This window comes from Halichoerus grypus, chromosome 10, assembly GCF_964656455.1.
Source record: "Halichoerus grypus chromosome 10, mHalGry1.hap1.1, whole genome shotgun sequence".
Lineage (NCBI taxonomy): Eukaryota > Metazoa > Chordata > Mammalia > Carnivora > Phocidae > Halichoerus > Halichoerus grypus.
In genome coordinates this window covers 116876958-116894436 of record NC_135721.1, presented here as the reverse complement: position 1 = coordinate 116894436, position 17479 = coordinate 116876958, and the positions used below count along the sequence as shown (strand labels likewise).

The window sequence follows — 17479 nt, the reverse complement described above, 5'->3', positions numbered from 1 at the left end:
ACAATGAATCATGGAACACTGTATCTAAAACTAATGATGTAATGTATGCGGATTAACGTAACAGTAAAAAAATTTAAAAAAAAAAAGTCTTGGGGCTCCTGGCTGACTCAGTCGAAATATACAACTCTTGATCTCGGGGTTGTGAGTTTGAGCCCCACATTGGATATAGAGATCACTTAAATAAATAAACTTTTAGAAAAATAAAATTTAAGCAAGCAAATGTGTATATTGCTTCTAATATTTTGAAATGGAAACAAGGTTTTGAAACATGAATCATCTCATCTTCAATAAGAAAAAACAACCATAGCGATATCCTCTTTTTTTATCAAATTTGCAAAAATTAAAAAGAATGGCCATTTGTATTAATAAGGTTGTGGAGAAACAAGTAGTATAAATAAAGAAGGCAGCTCCATATTTCCTGATAAGGAATGATCTCTAATACTTTAAGGGGAGAAGCAAAGTGTAGAACATAAGTATGTCTAGCAGACCACAATTTGTGTTTGTTTGTTTTTTAAAGGTTTTATTTATTTATTTGACAGAGCACAGGTATGCAGAGGGGCAGGCAGAGGGAGAGGGAGAAGCAGACTCCCCACTTAGCAGGGAGCCCGATGTGGGGCTCGATTCCAGGACCCTGGGATCATGACCTGAGCTGAAAGGCAGACGCTTAACTGACTGAACCACCCAGGCGCCCCAATTTGTGTTTTAAAAAAAAAAAAGTGGGGAGTGGGAAGGCAATTTATACATAACAGCTTTACCTAAGAAGTTCCATTAGCACTTAAGCCAGTTTTACCCCTTTTGTACCATTATCATTTCTTCCCTCTTTTATCTCAGACTTTGCTTCTCAGGTTCCTCTCCAGACCTCGAAGGGAGAGCTGGCTACATATTTCATCTCTGATTACTGTGTGCTTCATTTGTTGTTTACTTTTTTTTTTTTTAGTAAAGGTTTTATTTATTTATTTGACAGAGAGAGACACAGCTAGAGAAAGAACACAAGCAGGGGGAGTGGGAGAGGGAGAAGCAGGTTTCCCGCGGAGCAGGGAGCCCGATGCGGGGCTCGATCCCAGGACCCCGGGATCATGACCTGAGCCGAAGGCAGACACTTAACGACTGAGACACCCAGGCGCCCCTGTTGTTTACTTTTCTTACTATAATTTCTTTCCCATTTACCATATTTCCTCAGAGTGATTGTAGTGCCCTTTAGTTTCAGGTAGACTATGATCCATTTGGTCAGTTTCCAACTGTATTCTTGGCTCACTTTACTTATATGGTAGTAAGAATGCAAACAAATATTCTCCTTATCTATATTTCTCTATGAGGTTTGATGGTAACCTTTACACACTGCCTTGGATTAACTGGCTCTTACTATCCTTGATCCATTTCTTTCCTCCAAAGCAAACATTTTCCCTTCTGCTTAAAACTGCTTGCTGGGTGTGTGTGCGCTTGTGTACTGTGTACACGTGTGTACGTATATGTTTATGTACACAAGAACCTGGCAACTGTTCTGATGACCTGAGAAGGCCAGCAAGAGAGGGACCATTGGACAGTGGGTGGTGGGGGAGGAAGACTCACTTCACTGTATAAACAGTTTGTTTCTCTCATATTTTATACCTTTAATAGTAATAGCAGTAAGATTAAATAAATGATAAATTGACTTAATAAAATATAAATGGAATGTAATCTATAATTTATAGCTATTACTGATAATATATAAATAAGAGATATACTGATTATATCAGTACAGATAAGTTATATAGATTTATGGCTATTAAGAAAAATGTTACCTTGCCTTTTTTTAAAATTTTAGAATTTTTAAAGTAGTCTCTACACCCAGCGTGGGGATTGAACTCACAACCCTGAGATCAAGAGTTGTTTGCTGTACCCACTGAGCCAGCCTGGTGCCCCGCCTTCCATTTATTTTACACTTACCAGTTCATATAACTTTTCTTATCTAATCTTTAAGACAGCCTTGTCAGGGGCGCTTGTCTGGTTCACTCTGTAGAGCATGCGACTCTTGATCTCAGGCTTGTGAGTTCAAGCTCTACATTCGGCGTAGAGCCTACTTTAAAAATAAATAAATAAAACAGCCTTGTCAGGTATCTGGTTATTATCTTCATGTTTTATGAGGAATGGCAGAACATGCAAGAAACACAAACTAGGGTTCAGAATAGTTAGGTGACCTGAGTTCTACCGCTAGTGCTTGAATCCAAGTCCATTGCAGTTTCTGGGTGCTACCAGGTAAGAAGGAAATTCAGAGAAATCTCCCAAGTTTTTACATTTGGCCTGGAGTTGGTGATCAGCCTTTGCCATAATAGATTCTTTGCACCCTCATCCGACACAGAATATGGCACTGAACCAGTCTACTGCAGATAAAGACTTCAGCCATTCAGCCTACCAGTACAAGGGTAGGCCCCGGGCTCTGCCTCATTTCCCATCTTGAGCAGAGAGATTTAGCTTTGGGCATTGAGAGTGCAAACCAAACAACATAGACTTGTACTGTAGCTCACATGTTTACCTTGTGTCTCTTTTCAATTGTTCTAGGAAGAGTTGCAGGCCAACTTGGACCTGATTCAAACCTACAGGCTGCATATTGCCCAGGATATCAACCAAGAAAACCTACAGCTCTTCCTGGGTTCTTATAATGGGTACAGTCGTTTCCTATTCCTCCACCTAAATGTAAACTAGGTCCAAAAAGATAACGGACATTTGAGGGAAGAGGGGCAGGGGAAATAAACTACTTCTTTCAGTGCTGTGTCATGAGATTGCTTTCATGCTGTTCCACCACAGTAAAGGAGGAAGGGCTGTCAGACAGATAGGAAGACAGGTTTCAAGGAAAATGAATGGGGGCACCTGGCTGGCTCAATTGGTAGAGTGTGCAACTTGATTTTGGGGTCATGAATTCAAGTTCCATGTTGGGTGTAGAGATTACTTTAAAAAAAAAAAGAGGAAAAAGAAAAATGAACTGAACGCTGTTTGGGGCACATTCAAATACCCTTTGTAGTTTTAAGATGTTTTGAGATTAAAAAAGTACCTAAGTTACGTAGACACCCACAAAAACATCCACGTAATGTGAGGCAGGACAGAAAAATACATGGAGAAGAGGCAAAGAATAGAAGTCTTAGGCCTCGATTCAGTTTCTCTTCACTGACATCTTGTCATCAGGCAGAAGTAACACATGGACACTAGTAAATTCTCTTTTGTTTGTGTACATTCCGAAACCTACTGTCATGTCTCCCTCAGTCACTGAGAGTTGGATTCTTATCTTGGGACCAGTTTTTCCAAGGTTAAACATATTCACTCCTCCTAGCTTTCTGAGTACATGGGAAGAGATTGAGAAAATGGGTCAGCTGTAACTTACCTAAACTCACCCAGAGATTTTGAACCTGGTCTCTCCAACTCCTTTCTCTGTATAACAGAGCCTGCTTATTTTCAGTTGAAATCAGAAAGGTTTATTAAGTACTGCACTAAACTATGTTAGTTACAAGTTTTCCCCCAAAAAAGTTCCCCTTCTCTTAAGGAATTTATTCCTATAAACTAGTTGGAAAATTAAACACTACAACTTGAGCATTTCAGTAGCATTGCTGTTGAGTTTTGAAGTTGCTTCTAAACTTCTGGCATCCCATTGTACCCCTCAGGGTTGAGCCAGAAACCTTGTTCCTGCTCTGTACCACTCAGGATGCTACTAAAATGGCTACTCATGAACGAAGTGCACAAGGGCCCCTTCCCTCATCAGGTGTGAAGGAAAGATAGTTTCAAATTCGATACATTTTGGTCTTCATAACCAGGAAATCATCTGAGTTGCCATGATTTTACCTGAAAGGGGTATTGATTGTTTCCTTTGTTTTTCTAGACGCAGAGACCTAGAGATTGAAAGACCCTTGCTGGGCCAAAATGATAACAAATCGAAGACATTAAAGTAAGTCCCTCAGTTTCCCTAGTAAGTTACTAAGTATCTTTGCCTTTCATAAACTAATGCAGTATTCAGGGGAATATAGGTGCTGTTTGCAGAATGTCACCTCTTAATTTTGCCTTTCCCCAGGTGTTCTACTCTATTGGTGGTAGGGGACAGTTCACCTGCAGTTGAGGCTGTGGTAAGTATGTCCTGATGTTGTGAAGATAAATGAGATTAAATGCAATAAAATGTATACAGCACGGGGCGCCTGGGTGGCTCAGTCGTTGAGCGTCTGCCTTCGGCTCAGGTCGTGATCCCAGGGTCCTGGGATCGAGCCCCGCATCAGGCCCCCTGCTCAGCGGGAAGCCTGCTGCTCCCTCTCCCACTCCCCCTGCTTGTGTTCCGTCTTTCGCTGTGTCTCTCTGTCAAATAAATAAAATCTTCCAAAAAAAAAAAAAAATGTATACAGCACACTGCTGGCACACTAGAAACAGTTGGTAAATAGTCGTCTTTGTTATTTCTGATTACACCCATCAGGGTTTGCTCCTTATTACCCAGTTTGGAAAATGAATTCCTCATCAACCACTAGATTTTATCAGAAGGGGTCAGTATTATCTTTGATTGCTTTATGTGGTGCAGTTCACTTTGTGGCAAGTAGTATAACTAAACACCATTTGCTTATTGTCAGATTTCTGACAGCTCTTCAGCCTTCTGCAGCCACCATATATCTGGAACTGTGTCAGGCTGGAAGGCTGCTGAGAGCCTATATGCTTTTCTCTGCCTCTTCCTCAAGTATATAATACACTGGTAAAAATAATTCATGCTCATTGTAGAAAATATGAAAAAATTAAAAAATAGAACGACAAGGAAACATTACAATCCCATTACCCAAAGGTAAATAAACTATTATCTTTTCCTCTAACATACCCCCCAGGTGATACTAAACATAAAAGATTTGGAGACCTGATTACTGATAGCATTTTTTTTTTTTAAGATTTTATTTATTTATTTGACAGAGAGAGACACAGCGAGAGAGGGAACACAAGCAGGGGGAGTGGGAGAGGGAGAAGCAGGCTTCGCGCGGAGCAGGGAGCCCGATGCGGGGCTCGATCCCGGGACCCTAGGATCATGACCTGAGCCGAAGGCAGACACTTAACGACTGAGCCACCCAGGGGCCCTGACTGATAGCATTTTTGATAGCCTTTTTCCATATTATGAAGTCAGTACATCTGTATAATATTTAGTCTTGTAAATGTACCTTTGTTTAACCTCATTCTCCAGTTGATGATACCAGATTCTGCACCATTGATAATGTAGCTATTGAACATCCGTATCGAATTTTTTATCATTTCCCTGGGATAGATTTCTAGAAGTGAATTAATGTGTCAAAAATCATAAACCTTTGCAAAATTTTTTATGACATTTGCCAAATTCCTTTCCAGAAAGGACATAATAGTGTGTTGGCACCAGCAGTGTATGAGAGTGCCTGTTTCACAGCAACTTGTCCAGCATTGGATTTTTAAATTTTATTAATAATTTAATAGGTTAAAAATGGTGTCCCACTGTTTTAATGTGCATTTTTTTTATTACAAATGAAGTTGACAGTTTTTCACGTATCTGTTAGCGTTTACTTGTCTTTCCCACAGTATATGTAATATAAGAGGTATCTCTGTGAGATTACCTGGTTTTCTTTGGCAGCCTTCACTTCTGCTCTGTTTAGAGAAAAACATTAGGGAGTAAGGCTTTTTTGGGAAAGGGATTCTAGTAGTTAATCAGGGGTGTAGACATAGGTGAGAAAGTTAATGGGGCAGGGTAAGTGTGAGGTGAGGTAGATGTGATGATATATTCGTACCTCCCTGAATCATCCTGTAAGACATTCTGTGTCTGTTATAAAATACATGGCATGGCTTTAGCACAGAGGTAAATGACCCTTGACTCCAAAAAAAAAAAAAAAATTCCCCAAAGGTGATAAAGTTATAGTGATGATCCCAATTCATCATGAAGGAGATTTATAAAGGTCAGTCTTTTCTGGCTAAAAAGGTGGAGATACATGCTACAAAAATATTTATCAAAAACATTTCTTCAGGGGTGCCTGACTGGCTCAGTTGGTGGAACATGTGACTCTTCATCTTGGGGTCATGATTTTGAGCCCCATGTTGGGTGTAGATATTATTTAAAAAAATTTTTTTTTCTCCATAAACATGTGACCTAAAATAAGAAAATGGTGTTGTTTTTAGAAAATACCCTTCATCAGAATTTTCTGATAAGCTGAGTTATTTTTTTAAACTTGCATGGACTTGAACATTTCCAATTATTTTTCATGACTAGATAGATTGGCCAAGGTCTTGTTATCTGATTTCCTCATCTTCAGCATTTATAGGTAAGAACCTTAGGAGCCCTGTCTGTATCACAAAGTAGATGCTCTTCCAGACAGATTCTAGCTTGTGAGAGCTAGCATTTTATTCCACAGATTGGTAGGGATTAGAGGACTATCCATGCATGGAAAAGCAGGAAGGAGCTCCTTAAGTTTTGGTCGTTTTTGCTATTCTTGCTCACTTATTCAGCCTCATTTTTTGAGCTTTTCCCTATTTGCTCGATGCTATGGGGAATACAAAAATGAATAAGATGGAGTCTCTGCATTTGGTGAGCTAGGGAGAGAGTAGACATGTCAAAAAAACAACCATTGCGTTTGGCTTACCAGATATGGAGACTTCTTACAGAGTTATAGAAGTTACACAGTGGTAAACCAAGAAAAGCATGATTTATTAAATTAAATCCAGATGTGGGGAGTTCATTCTTCCTGAAAATATTTATTGCATATCTGCTATGTTCTAAGCACTGTGCTTGGCAATTAGGGATCCAGTTTCTAAATTCTACAGTTTAGAGTTAATGCTATTCTGTGGTACACTGGTACGTTTGCTGATCACTGCCTGCATTGTCCTTTGTGTAGAGCAAAAACTGGTTTGGTGATCCTGGTTTTTAGATCATCCCCTGGTTATAGAAGAGTTTTGTATACCTGCCCATCAGCAATCCCCAGAGTTCAGCTGGATCACTGGTTCTTGCCTAGGTAACTTTAATAACCCCCTAACTGGCTCATTGCCTCTGTAGTCTGTCATACAGGCCACTGCTGGTTACTTTACTAAAACAAATCCTTTTACCTCAGAAACCTTCCATGGCTCCTTGCCTTCCATGGTCAGCTCCAGTCTGCCCCCCAGACTTGCCTTGCAGTGCATCTTCACGCCACACCTCTGTAACCCCACACGTGCCCTGTACATCCACTTCACATCTCCTGGTTCTTTGCTTATGCTTTCCCCCTGACTCTGGAAAACTTCAAACACCCACCCCTTCTTTTTACTGTGTCTCTTGAAATCCTACTCATCCTTCTATACTCAGCTCAGTTGTGAAATTTCGAAGTGATGTCATTCAGCCTTGTACTGTATGTTTTCACCCTAGTGGATTCCAGACTCTTAGCAGTGTTTTGTATGTGTATGCTTGGCAAGCATGTGTAAAAGGAGAGATTTTGTTGATTAAATTAGCCATAAAACATTGCTGAACCTAGAGGTTAAAGCTTTTCTTTGAGGTCTCTGCCTTCATGGGTATGAGAGTATAGGATACCAAACACGTAAACACAAAGGTGGTAATTCTTAATTATGATAACTGCTGTGAGAGAAAAAAAACGTAGAGTAGTCAGTATTTAGGTGGAATAGTGAAAGACCTCGAGTCAGAAAAGAGGGTGTGCAGAATGGCAAACCCAGGGTATAGGGAAGGTATAAGGGGGGTGGGGATTGGGCTTGGTCAGGGCCATTTGTGCCGGGAAGCCATCAGAACCCCAGCAGGTGAGGGCTATGGTCCAGTTCACATTTTAAAATAGGTAATTAGCCCCCAAGTTCTCCTAGCCAGTAGGAGAAATTAGATTCAACATACAGTTCTTTAAATACTCGCAACAGATTCAGAAAATGAAATTAGCCAGACTTTTAGATTTACTCAGAAATCATCAGATACCAAGTACATCATATATCTCTTACTTTGTATTTTTGTAATTTCTTTGACTGATTCAGCCATCTCCAAACCGAGCTGTTGATCTTGGAAGATCATTCTCATGCCAAGCTATTTCTTACTTTTCTAGCGGTTCATAAAATTGTTTTATCTTTTTTTCTTTTTTTAAGGTTGAATGCAACTCTCGCCTGAACCCTGTAAATACAACTTTGCTAAAGGTAAGGTGCTTTCTTTCCTCATTGCCAGTAGATTTATGAGTAAATTATACATGGCTTAAAATACTCTATTTCTGGAATAGTTGCCCAAAAAGAAGGAAAGCTTCTCTCTCTCTCTCTGATTCTTTATTTTTTTTTAAATTTCTTTTTCCTGAATATATTCTCAATGTAGAATATTGGGAAATAGAGAAAAGTAAAGGATAGAAATCGATAGAAATTACCCATAATCCTAACACCCAAAGTTCCCCTCTGGTAAAAATATTGATGTCTTGGGGCGCCTGGGTGGCTCAGTCAGTTAAGCATCCAACTCTTGATTTTGGCTCAGGTCACGATCTCAGGGTCATGAGATCAAGCCCCACCTTGGGGTCTGTGCTGGGTGTGGAGCCTGCTTAAGATTCTATCCCTCTGCCCCTCTCCCCGCCCAACCGCTGTGCTCACTCTCCAAAAGAAAAAAAAAAATTGGGGTCTTTTTCCTGTACACTTCTTTTTTTTTTTTTTTTTTTTAAGATTTTATTTATTTATTTGACAGAGAGAGACACAGCGAGAGAGGGAACACAAGCAGTGGGAGTGGGAGAGGGAGAAGCAGAAGGACCTGAGCCAAAGGCAGACGTTTAACTGACTGAGCCACCCAGGTGTCCCTCCTGAACTTTTTGACATCAGTATCTAAGCATGTCATTAAAAACTTCATAAGCATTATTTAATTTTGTGAGAATTAGGATGAATGGAAATTATTTACATGCTATGTCCCATTGTATTGTTTAGGAAGCTTCCGATAACATTCTAATATGAGGGTGGGTGCATTTTCTTTCTCTTAGGGCAAATAGAGAGCAACTCTTTTACTGAATTTCTAGTTAGTGTCAGGTTTCTCTCCCCTTTTCATTGTACCCCAGGCAAGAGTGTCAACCTTGTTTTTTCCTACAGCCTGTAGTAAGATGTTCAGGGGCCTGACACCCTGATTTGAATATGGATTACTGTATTTAAGTGCTGATCTTATGTTGCTTACTGCTACTTTCTCAGCCTGAAAGGCCTCTGCTTTCTTCCCTTTCTCTTTGAAGTGGCTTGAAAGGGAAGTGCTGTCACCAGAAGCAGGCCATCGTTCCCGGAAATAGAACCTGAGGTTAATGCTCTGAGGTGACAGAACGCAGAATGTGCTGAGGTCTAGGTGGTTGATGAACTGGTCCAAAATAGGGATGTTATTTTAGAAGTGTATGGTTTCAAGTAGTTTTTCAGTACAGGTTTGAATCAGTATTTTGAAAGCACAAAACTGAACTCTGTAGTAGCTGTAGATGTAGTTTTTTCTGGGCAAAATGCCTACTGCAACAGCATAATTGAACTGACTCTCCAACTACCTGATAGGCATCAAGCTTGGAAATAGTCTCTCCTAATATTCTCTCTCTGCATGTGTTGTTTTATATCAGATTTTGACTCCTAAACTTCATGAAAATACAGCCTCTGCCAGTTAGGTGTATATTTAATCAGGGTAAATGTTTGTCCCTGATATTATTTGTAGAATTTTAAGGGATTGTCCCATTAACCTCAAATTCCTGTGCCTTCTGTGGCATTCCCATCTGCTAAATAACAGTCCCCCCCTCAAAGAAAGTGTTCATGCTGGTGAATAGAAATGATGGTTTATTTTTTTGAGAGAGAGAGTGTGAGCAGGGGAGGGGCAGAAGGCAAGGGAGAGGGAGAATCTTAAGCAGACTCCACACTATGGGCAGGGCTCAATATCACAACCCTGAGATTATAACTTGAGCTGAAACCAAAAGTTGGATGTTCAACTGACTGAGCCACCAGGTGCCCCTATCGCTCTCTTCTTTTTTTTTTTTTTAAGTTCCAGTCAGCCTGAATAGGATACTGTGTACAGAATAAGTAATAGCTGGAAGGAAGAGGGTGGGCCCGTGGTTGGGCCATGCCTTAGAAACAGTGTTTTCTGCAGATTGGCAGAATCTGCTTCACCTGGGAGCTTGTTAGAAATGCAAGTGCTTGGGGCGCCTGGGTGGCACAGTCAGTTAAGCGTCCGAATCTTTGGCTCAGATCATGATCTTGGGGTCATGGGATCTAGCCCCTTCATCGGGCTCTGAACTCAGCACGGAGTCTGCTTGGGACTCTCTCTGCCTCTCCCTTTCTAAAATAAATAAAGCTTTAGGGTGTCTGGGTGGCTCAGTTGGTTGGGTGCCTGCCTTTGGCTTGGGTCGTGGTCCCAGGGTCCTGCAATCGAGCCCTGCATCAGGCTCCCTGCTCTGCAGTGGAGAGCCTGCTTCTCTCTCTCCCTCTGCCTGCCGCTCCCCCTGCTTGTGCTGTCTTTCTCTCTCTCTCTCTCTCTCTCTGTCAAATAAGTGGAATCTTTAAAAAATAAATAAATAATAAAATAAATAAATCTTTAAAAAAAAGAAAAAAAAGCAAGTTCTTGGGGTACTTGGGTGGCTCAGTCAGTTAAGCATCCAACTCTTGATTTCGGCTCAGGTCATGATCTCAGGGTCATGAGATATGGAGCCCTGCCCTAGGTGTAGCGTCTGCTTAAGATTCTCTCTCTCCCTCTGCCCCTACCGCCCGCCGCCCCACACACATGCTCTCTCTTAAAAAAAAAAAAAAAAAAAAAGGAAAGAAATTCAAGTTTTCGAGCCCCACCCTAGGCCTATTAAATCAGCATCTCTAGAGCAGAAACCCAAGAATCTGAGTTTTAATGAGTCTTCTGGGTAATTCCAGTGTGTGCTAACAAAACCCTACTCTAGAAATCCTTGCACAGGTGAGAATAACCAGGGGTGCCTGGGTGGCCCAGTCGTTAAGCACCTGCCTTCGGCTCAGGTCCTGATCCCAGGGTCCTGGGATCAAGCCCCGCATTGGACTCACTGCTTGGCTGGAAGCCTGCTTCTCCCTCTCCCACTCCCCCTGCTTGTGTTCCCTCTCTCGCTCTCTATCAAATAAATAAATAAAATCTTAAAAAAAAAAAAAAGTGAGAATAACCAGCTGTAAATATTTATGAAGTGAGAGACAGCCTCACCAAGTCCAGCTTTGAGAGGAAAGTGGCTAACCAAGTGAGTTGGCCAAATTCAACATCACCATCTCATTGGAGAAATCCCCTTAGTTGTAGAATGAAAATAATATTGGGCTGAGAGGGAACTTAGGAAGCATGGTACCCTGAGAAGTTAGGTTCATGCTGTTTGAGGACTCTGAAAGTAACATTCTTCAGGTGGAGGCAGAACCATAGTTGAAGACAGTGGTTAATTTCACTGTCACTCCTAAAGGGAAATTCTCAACCTGGGCCTGAATTCTCAACCTAAAGGCCAGGCTCCACATCTTACTGATGAGTAAGTATTAAATCTTTTCAGATTTATATCCAAGGTTATTTCTAGGATGTAAGTCTTCGTATAAGAGTGCATTGAGGAGGGGCACCTGCGTGGGTGGCTCAGTTCGTTGAGCGTCTGCCTTCTGCTCGGGTCATGATCTCAGGATCCTGGGATTGAGTCCCGCATCGGGCTCCCTGCTCAGCAGGGAGTCTGCTTCTCTCTCTCTGCCCCACCCCAGTGCTTGTGCTCTCTCTCGCTCTTTCTCAAATAAGTAAATAAATAATCTTAAAAAAAAAAAAAACAACCAAAAACCCAAACTAAAATGTTAAAAAAAAAAAAGAGTGCATTGAGGAAACCTACACTTGGTTGCAGTTAAACATTAAGTTAAGGAACCTAAAATTCAATCCTGTCCTGTTTGAAAGGGCTCAGGGATTTTCAGAGCATGTCCCCTAAGGATAAGTACCAGCTGACTTACATATTTTTCCTCTTTTAGATGGCAGACTGTGGTGGACTGCCCCAAGTAGTACAGGTAAGGAGGGGCTTTGTTGTTGTTGTTGTTGTTGTTGTTGTTGTTGTTGTTGTTCTTGTCTTTTTTTAAAGCACTCATTTGATTCTGCCTCTCTGTGTGCAAAGATTAATACCTTCTTATTTTGTCTCCCAGCCTGGAAAGCTCACCGAGGCCTTCAAGTACTTTTTGCAGGGAATGGGCTACAGTGAGTAGTATAAAACTTCTTTCTAGCAAAAATTTAATGATAGTGGGGTCATTTTGACATCTGAGGAGCACACATTTCTCAGGGCATAACCTCTGTGCTAGCCAGCCTGAAGTCAAGTAGAAACCAAAATGTTTATGGAGCATTCATCTGTGAATATACATAAGGTTAGCTGACACTTATTAAGCACTTACCTTGTGCTGGGCATTCAGTGTTTATAACCTTAAGAGGTAAGTTCTGTTTTAGTCCTATTTTATAGAAGAAGAAACTGAGGTTCAAAGAGGCTAGCACATTTCCCAGGGTAACAGTTCACCTGCAGATCCCTAGCAGTCTGACGCCAGAGCCCATGTTCTCAACCACTGAGGCTTAGGCTTTCCTAAGCTTGTGAATCTGAAATTAGGATTTGCATTTGAACTCAGCTGGTAATGACTCATGGCCTAGAGAAACAAAATGGAGACTTCAGAAGAAAAGGGTAGTGTCCTCAGTTACATCCGCCCCACCACAGGAAATGAACTTGCACAGTAGTTTAGAGCGAGTCCAAGGATGTGTCCATATCGTGTGCCACTGTCCTGGTCTCTTGTATTGTGAGACCCCTGAGCTTTCTCATTTGTCACAGACTATCCACACTTGCTCCTTTCTTGGAATTTTTAAGGAGAAAAACTCTTCAACCCAGGTACAGAGCTGTTTACCCAGGAGAGTGATTTTTTTTCCTGTCTTTGGTTTAAGTGTGGAAAATGGCCGTTGAACAGCTGCCTGGGCAGCAGCTGACCCCTGGGTATAGCCCTGTGCCTGGCAGGCAGACTGTGTATGTTTCGTCCAGAGTGGCTGTGTCATGCCCGTCTGTGAGCCACTACCAGCCGAGCCCACACCCACATCTCTCTGGCTCACTGGGAGAAGTCCCTCTCCTAGCCAGTTCTCATCCCTTTCCTAGGAAATAGCTGATCTTCCAGCACATTTCTGATCCAAAACAGATGGCTGTTTATAGTGGAGGGGAAAACAGTTGCCGACTAGTTGAGAGAAGTAACATCTGAGATGCTTATAAAACATCAGTCAGCCTCAACTCTTCTCTGAGACCTTAAAATAAAACTTGTCCCCAGCTTAGAGTATTCTGTCAGTGTTACTAGGCAGCCAAGGTTGCCACTTGGCACTCTTGGGTCACTAACCTGCCTTTTCCTGTGTCCATCCTGCTTCCAGTCCCGTATGTGCAGCTCAGTCACCTGAGCACCGAGTCAGGTACCTTCCTCCGTGCTGGCCCCGCCCCTGCCTCCCAGCCACGCTCTCCTGGCTGCATCGGCTGCCTGCAGCATGTGCGCGGTTTTCCTGTGCAGTGAGAGCCCGATAGAACGGGGCTCGTTGTGCCCTAAGAGGGTTAGCCTGCAGGTCCAGCCCTGGTTCCCCAGAAGAAAGGAGCGGGTTGTAATAATCAGGCTTCCTCTTACCCAAACCCAGGGTCACAGCAGTAGCTGAAACTAGGCACGACCCCTCTTCACCACCACCTGCTCATCTTTGCATGAACCCCAGACACAGGAATTGAAGGGCAGCTTTGATTCTAAGTAGGAGTGCCAGATCCTGTGTCTGGAAAGCTACAGCAGTGATGGCATCTTTTGACCCCAGCATTGAACTGACAGTTGGGGGAGTGGTCAGTGCCTCAGGAGGATAGGCAGGGAGGTTATGCCGGGTGAGGCCATGTCCCGGCCGAGCTGGAAGGACCTTAGGATCAAAGCAGCTGTAGAACAGTGGTCAGTGAAACACCCACTCCCAGAGCCCTTCCCTCGCAGGCATCCTTTACCTTGCAGCCTGCATAGAGGTCAGTGCCAGGCCCACCTGCCCTCTCCTACACCCACACCTTCGTACATGTCTGCTCCCCAGGTAGCAAGGGTAGCCTGTGGACACGGATGGTAGTCTTGTTGTATCGGGCTTGCACTGTGTTTGTGAAACACCTTCATACTTGTGCGGTTTGTCTTTCTTTTGGTTTAGTCTTGCATGCACTGCAGGGTTTGGTTACCTATTTGGGTTCCCAAAGCCTCTTTCCTAATCACTGTATGAATGGCGTGGGCATAGCTAAGAGGCTATACTCTGGACTTAGGTTTCCCCATGTTCTTCAGTGGACTAGAATCAGCCGAGATTCCAACCAGATCCAAAGGATTAAAGCAGCCTTGCATATAGCCATTCACCTAAGCAAATAATGCAAAATGGAGATGGCTATGTCTTGTCCTGGGTCTCACCTTAAATGGGTTGGGAAAGCTAAACAAAGCCTTTGGTGAAGTTTCTGGATTAGCTAAGCTTAGCCAGGGTACTATCTTCTAGTCCCCTTGGTTCTTTCTTACAGTACCGTCTGCCAGCATGACCCGGCTCGCCCGATCACGAACCCACTCAACCTCGAGTAGCATCGGCTCTGGAGAAAGTGCCTTCAGCCGATCTGTCACCAGCAATCAGTCGGATGGAACTCAAGAATCCTCTGAATCCCCTGATGTTGTGGACAGAGACCAGACCATGGAGGTGTCCTGCTAAGCAGATACTCCTCCCCTGGACCATGCAAGTCCACCCTCCTTCAAACAACCACTCCATAATATAACATTTCATCCAGCAAACTGGCATCTATCTTTAACTCCTGCATGGCCACTGACACTCTCTGGTATCTTGGATTTATCATTCTCTCTGCCTGCCCGCCCGCCCTCCTTTTTGTATGTACCAAGAATCACTTCCTTGCCATTACTGTAACATTCCAGCATCCTTAGCTGATCACATTTCCATATCTTCTCTTGCCAGCTTTTCCTTGTGCTTTCCCAACTACGTATCTGACAAGAGTCTTTGATCCTGATGTATGTGTGTGAGCACGCGTGTCTATGTTTGTGTGTACATAGTTCTGTGATTTTAGATATGCTTTCTTGTAGAGCTTCTGCACAAAAAACAAAGGGGACCTTTTTTTCTTTTTCATTTTCAATGGTGTTTTTAAGGGAAATAAACAGAACAGGTTTCTAGGTTGGGTAGGCCACTGCATTCTCTTGGTTCCGAATTGGTCAACACGATTTGCAAAATGACTTCAGCAGCTCTGAGGAATGTGGAACCGATCGTGCTTACTGTTGACTGTGACCAATGGAAGGGAGCCTGTTACATAGAGAGGCAGACAGCGTGCGTGGCCAGCCACCTCCTTCTGTCCAAATGCATTCACATATGTTATTCTGTAACTAAAAGGGAGGGATATATTCTTTTAGAAGCCCATGAATGATGAGGTTCTGATGCAACATGGAGTTTTTCCTAAGTGAGTGTGGCATCATTACTGCACTCTCTTAGCACAGGAAGGTGGAAAACAACATGCCAGGCCTCTGCTCTGCCAGAGCAGAGCTGCTGTCTCCGCAGTGTCTGATACCACTTACCAGATATCCACAAGAAGTGCCTCCTGGGTCTGGGATGAAGAGTGTTTCTCCACCCCTCACTGCTCTGAAAAAGGAGAGGTATGGCCTGAAAATTATGTAGATGGTGAGGAACCAGCTGGGCGAGGAGGCACAGACCTCAACGGAATATCATGCGTCACAGGCACAGCCTTGACTTCAGCTGACTTAGTGGAAGCGAAGTGAAATTGGTACAGAACCCATTTCTCAGAAAGATTCTTGACAGATAACTCTCAAAGAAGAGAGGGAAGGGGCCAGTCTCTAAGGGCAGCGTGCGCAAGTACAGTTGTGCTTAGTGGACTGCTGTGTGAGGGGCCACAGCCAGCCAGAGTATTGCTGGGAGGAGGACGAAACCAGCTGCCACACAGCAAGGGCCCCGCTCTTGTGGGCATCAGACGTAAGCTCAGGGTTACGCAGTTCTGAGTCTTAGGAAGGGGCTTTTCAGACATAGTGTTCGCTTTCTGCCGAGATAGGGAATGCGTCACTCTGCCAGAGTACAACTTTTTACAGATTATTAAATAAAGCTGTATATGTCTCATTGTTACCCGATTGCTGGTGTTATTTCTTTCAAGCCACGCACTGGGGCTCGGGGTGGAACCAAGTCACTATATATGGGCTTTGTGCTGGGCATTTTCACATACTTGATCATTATTTCACCCAAGAAGAAATTAAGACTCTGGATAAATAATTTGCCCAAGGTCATACCAGTAAACCCATCCAGGATTGAACTCCAAGCCCATCTGACACCTCTATCCCTGTCAAACCAAAAATTGTGAGAAGCGTGATCATGCGGTTTATGGAGGAGGAGAGCTAAGGTCTCAGAAAGGCGTTCTGCATTTCACCCCTGCCATCTCTGTGGGGTTGCTGGGTCCCACCCCAATGTAGTAATCTGCAACCACTTGCCTGGGTTCCTCAAACAGGCCAGACTGTATTTCTCCAGAAATGGCTGTCTTTGTACCCACCAGTGGTATCAGGAGGCCACCACCTTGGATCAGTCTTGAATGATCCAGGGGCTGCTGCTACCATATAGTAGTACATCAAGGTTGCTGTGTCTGTGGGAGATACTTGTAAAATGGCATAGAACCTGCTCGTTCTGGGAGAGGAGACAAAGCAAATACACGTGGACAGACACAGGTCACCAAGCTGAGTTCCCGACAATACAGGATGACGGTTCTTGAGCTGGAGGTGGTCTGATGGTCACAGTTGCTTTTAAAACCCACATCACTCCAGCCTTCATAAACTTACCTGACAGGTCACCTGCTTTCCCACCTTAGCTCTGTGCCGGGAGTCAGGCCCCAACTGACTACACTTGACTGGTCCATATTATACTTTTTCCTCTCTTCATTTTCATTTCCTTGCTCCCTGTTTAGTCCAAAAACACTCGGGTGCCTGCCTTGTGAGAGTCAAGGAAGTAGCCAGGTAGACTACAAGATGATTGTGTAAAGCTCTTCCATATAACTCATCTTACCCAGTTCTCATGGCACCCCTGCAAAGTGGTCAGGTCTGTTGTACAGACAAGAAACGGCTGAGGAGAGTTAAGTGTTTTGGTCAAGGTCACCTAGCCTGAAAAATTTCCCAGTTCTTCCAAAATCGATGCATTTTCATATTCAGCCTTTATTGAGCACCTACTGTAGGCTGGGGCCCTTTGCACCTTCCTATATGTTTCCTAATAATGGTCCAATGAGGTAACATGCTAGTCCCATTTTATGGATGAGAAACCGGCCTAGAGGTAACTACAAATGGTCACACAACTAGTAAGCGGCAAATCTGGGAGTTTCTCAGGTGGCTTCTTGGGCCTCACCTTGAGGCCAGTCTGAAAGTCTTTCCTGTCTGATAAGAAGGTAGACGCCAGAATGGTATGCAGACAGGAGCAGGAGGGGTGGGCCTGTGCTCAGTCTCCTCCCTGCCATGGGCCACATCCTTGAGTGGCCGTCACCCATTCTAACATCCTGATTAGAACTTCCTTACACAGGATGTGTCTCCATTCTGG

General features: G+C 43.3%; 1 protein-coding gene across 4 annotated transcripts in view; it reads left to right on the top strand.

Moving 5' to 3' along the window:
* Positions 1–16033, top strand: part of NDRG3 (NDRG family member 3) — a 73827-nt gene extending 57794 nt beyond the window's left edge. For 2 of the 4 annotated variants that reach the window (XM_036108073.2, XM_036108072.2), the window contains 8 exons: positions 2539–2642; positions 3848–3913; positions 4037–4088; positions 8056–8103; positions 11881–11916; positions 12049–12100; positions 13292–13330; positions 14427–16033. In XM_036108073.2, the coding sequence (XP_035963966.1) occupies positions 2539–2642; positions 3848–3913; positions 4037–4088; positions 8056–8103; positions 11881–11916; positions 12049–12100; positions 13292–13330; positions 14427–14608 (579 nt within the window). In that variant the 3' untranslated portion in view covers positions 14609–16033. The remainder of the gene's footprint in view (positions 1–2538; positions 2643–3847; positions 3914–4036; positions 4089–8055; positions 8104–11880; positions 11917–12048; positions 12101–13291; positions 13331–14426) is intronic. The other 2 variants (XM_036108075.2, XM_036108074.2) reach the window with 1 other exon arrangement.
* Positions 16034–17479: the final 1446 nt, after the last annotated feature.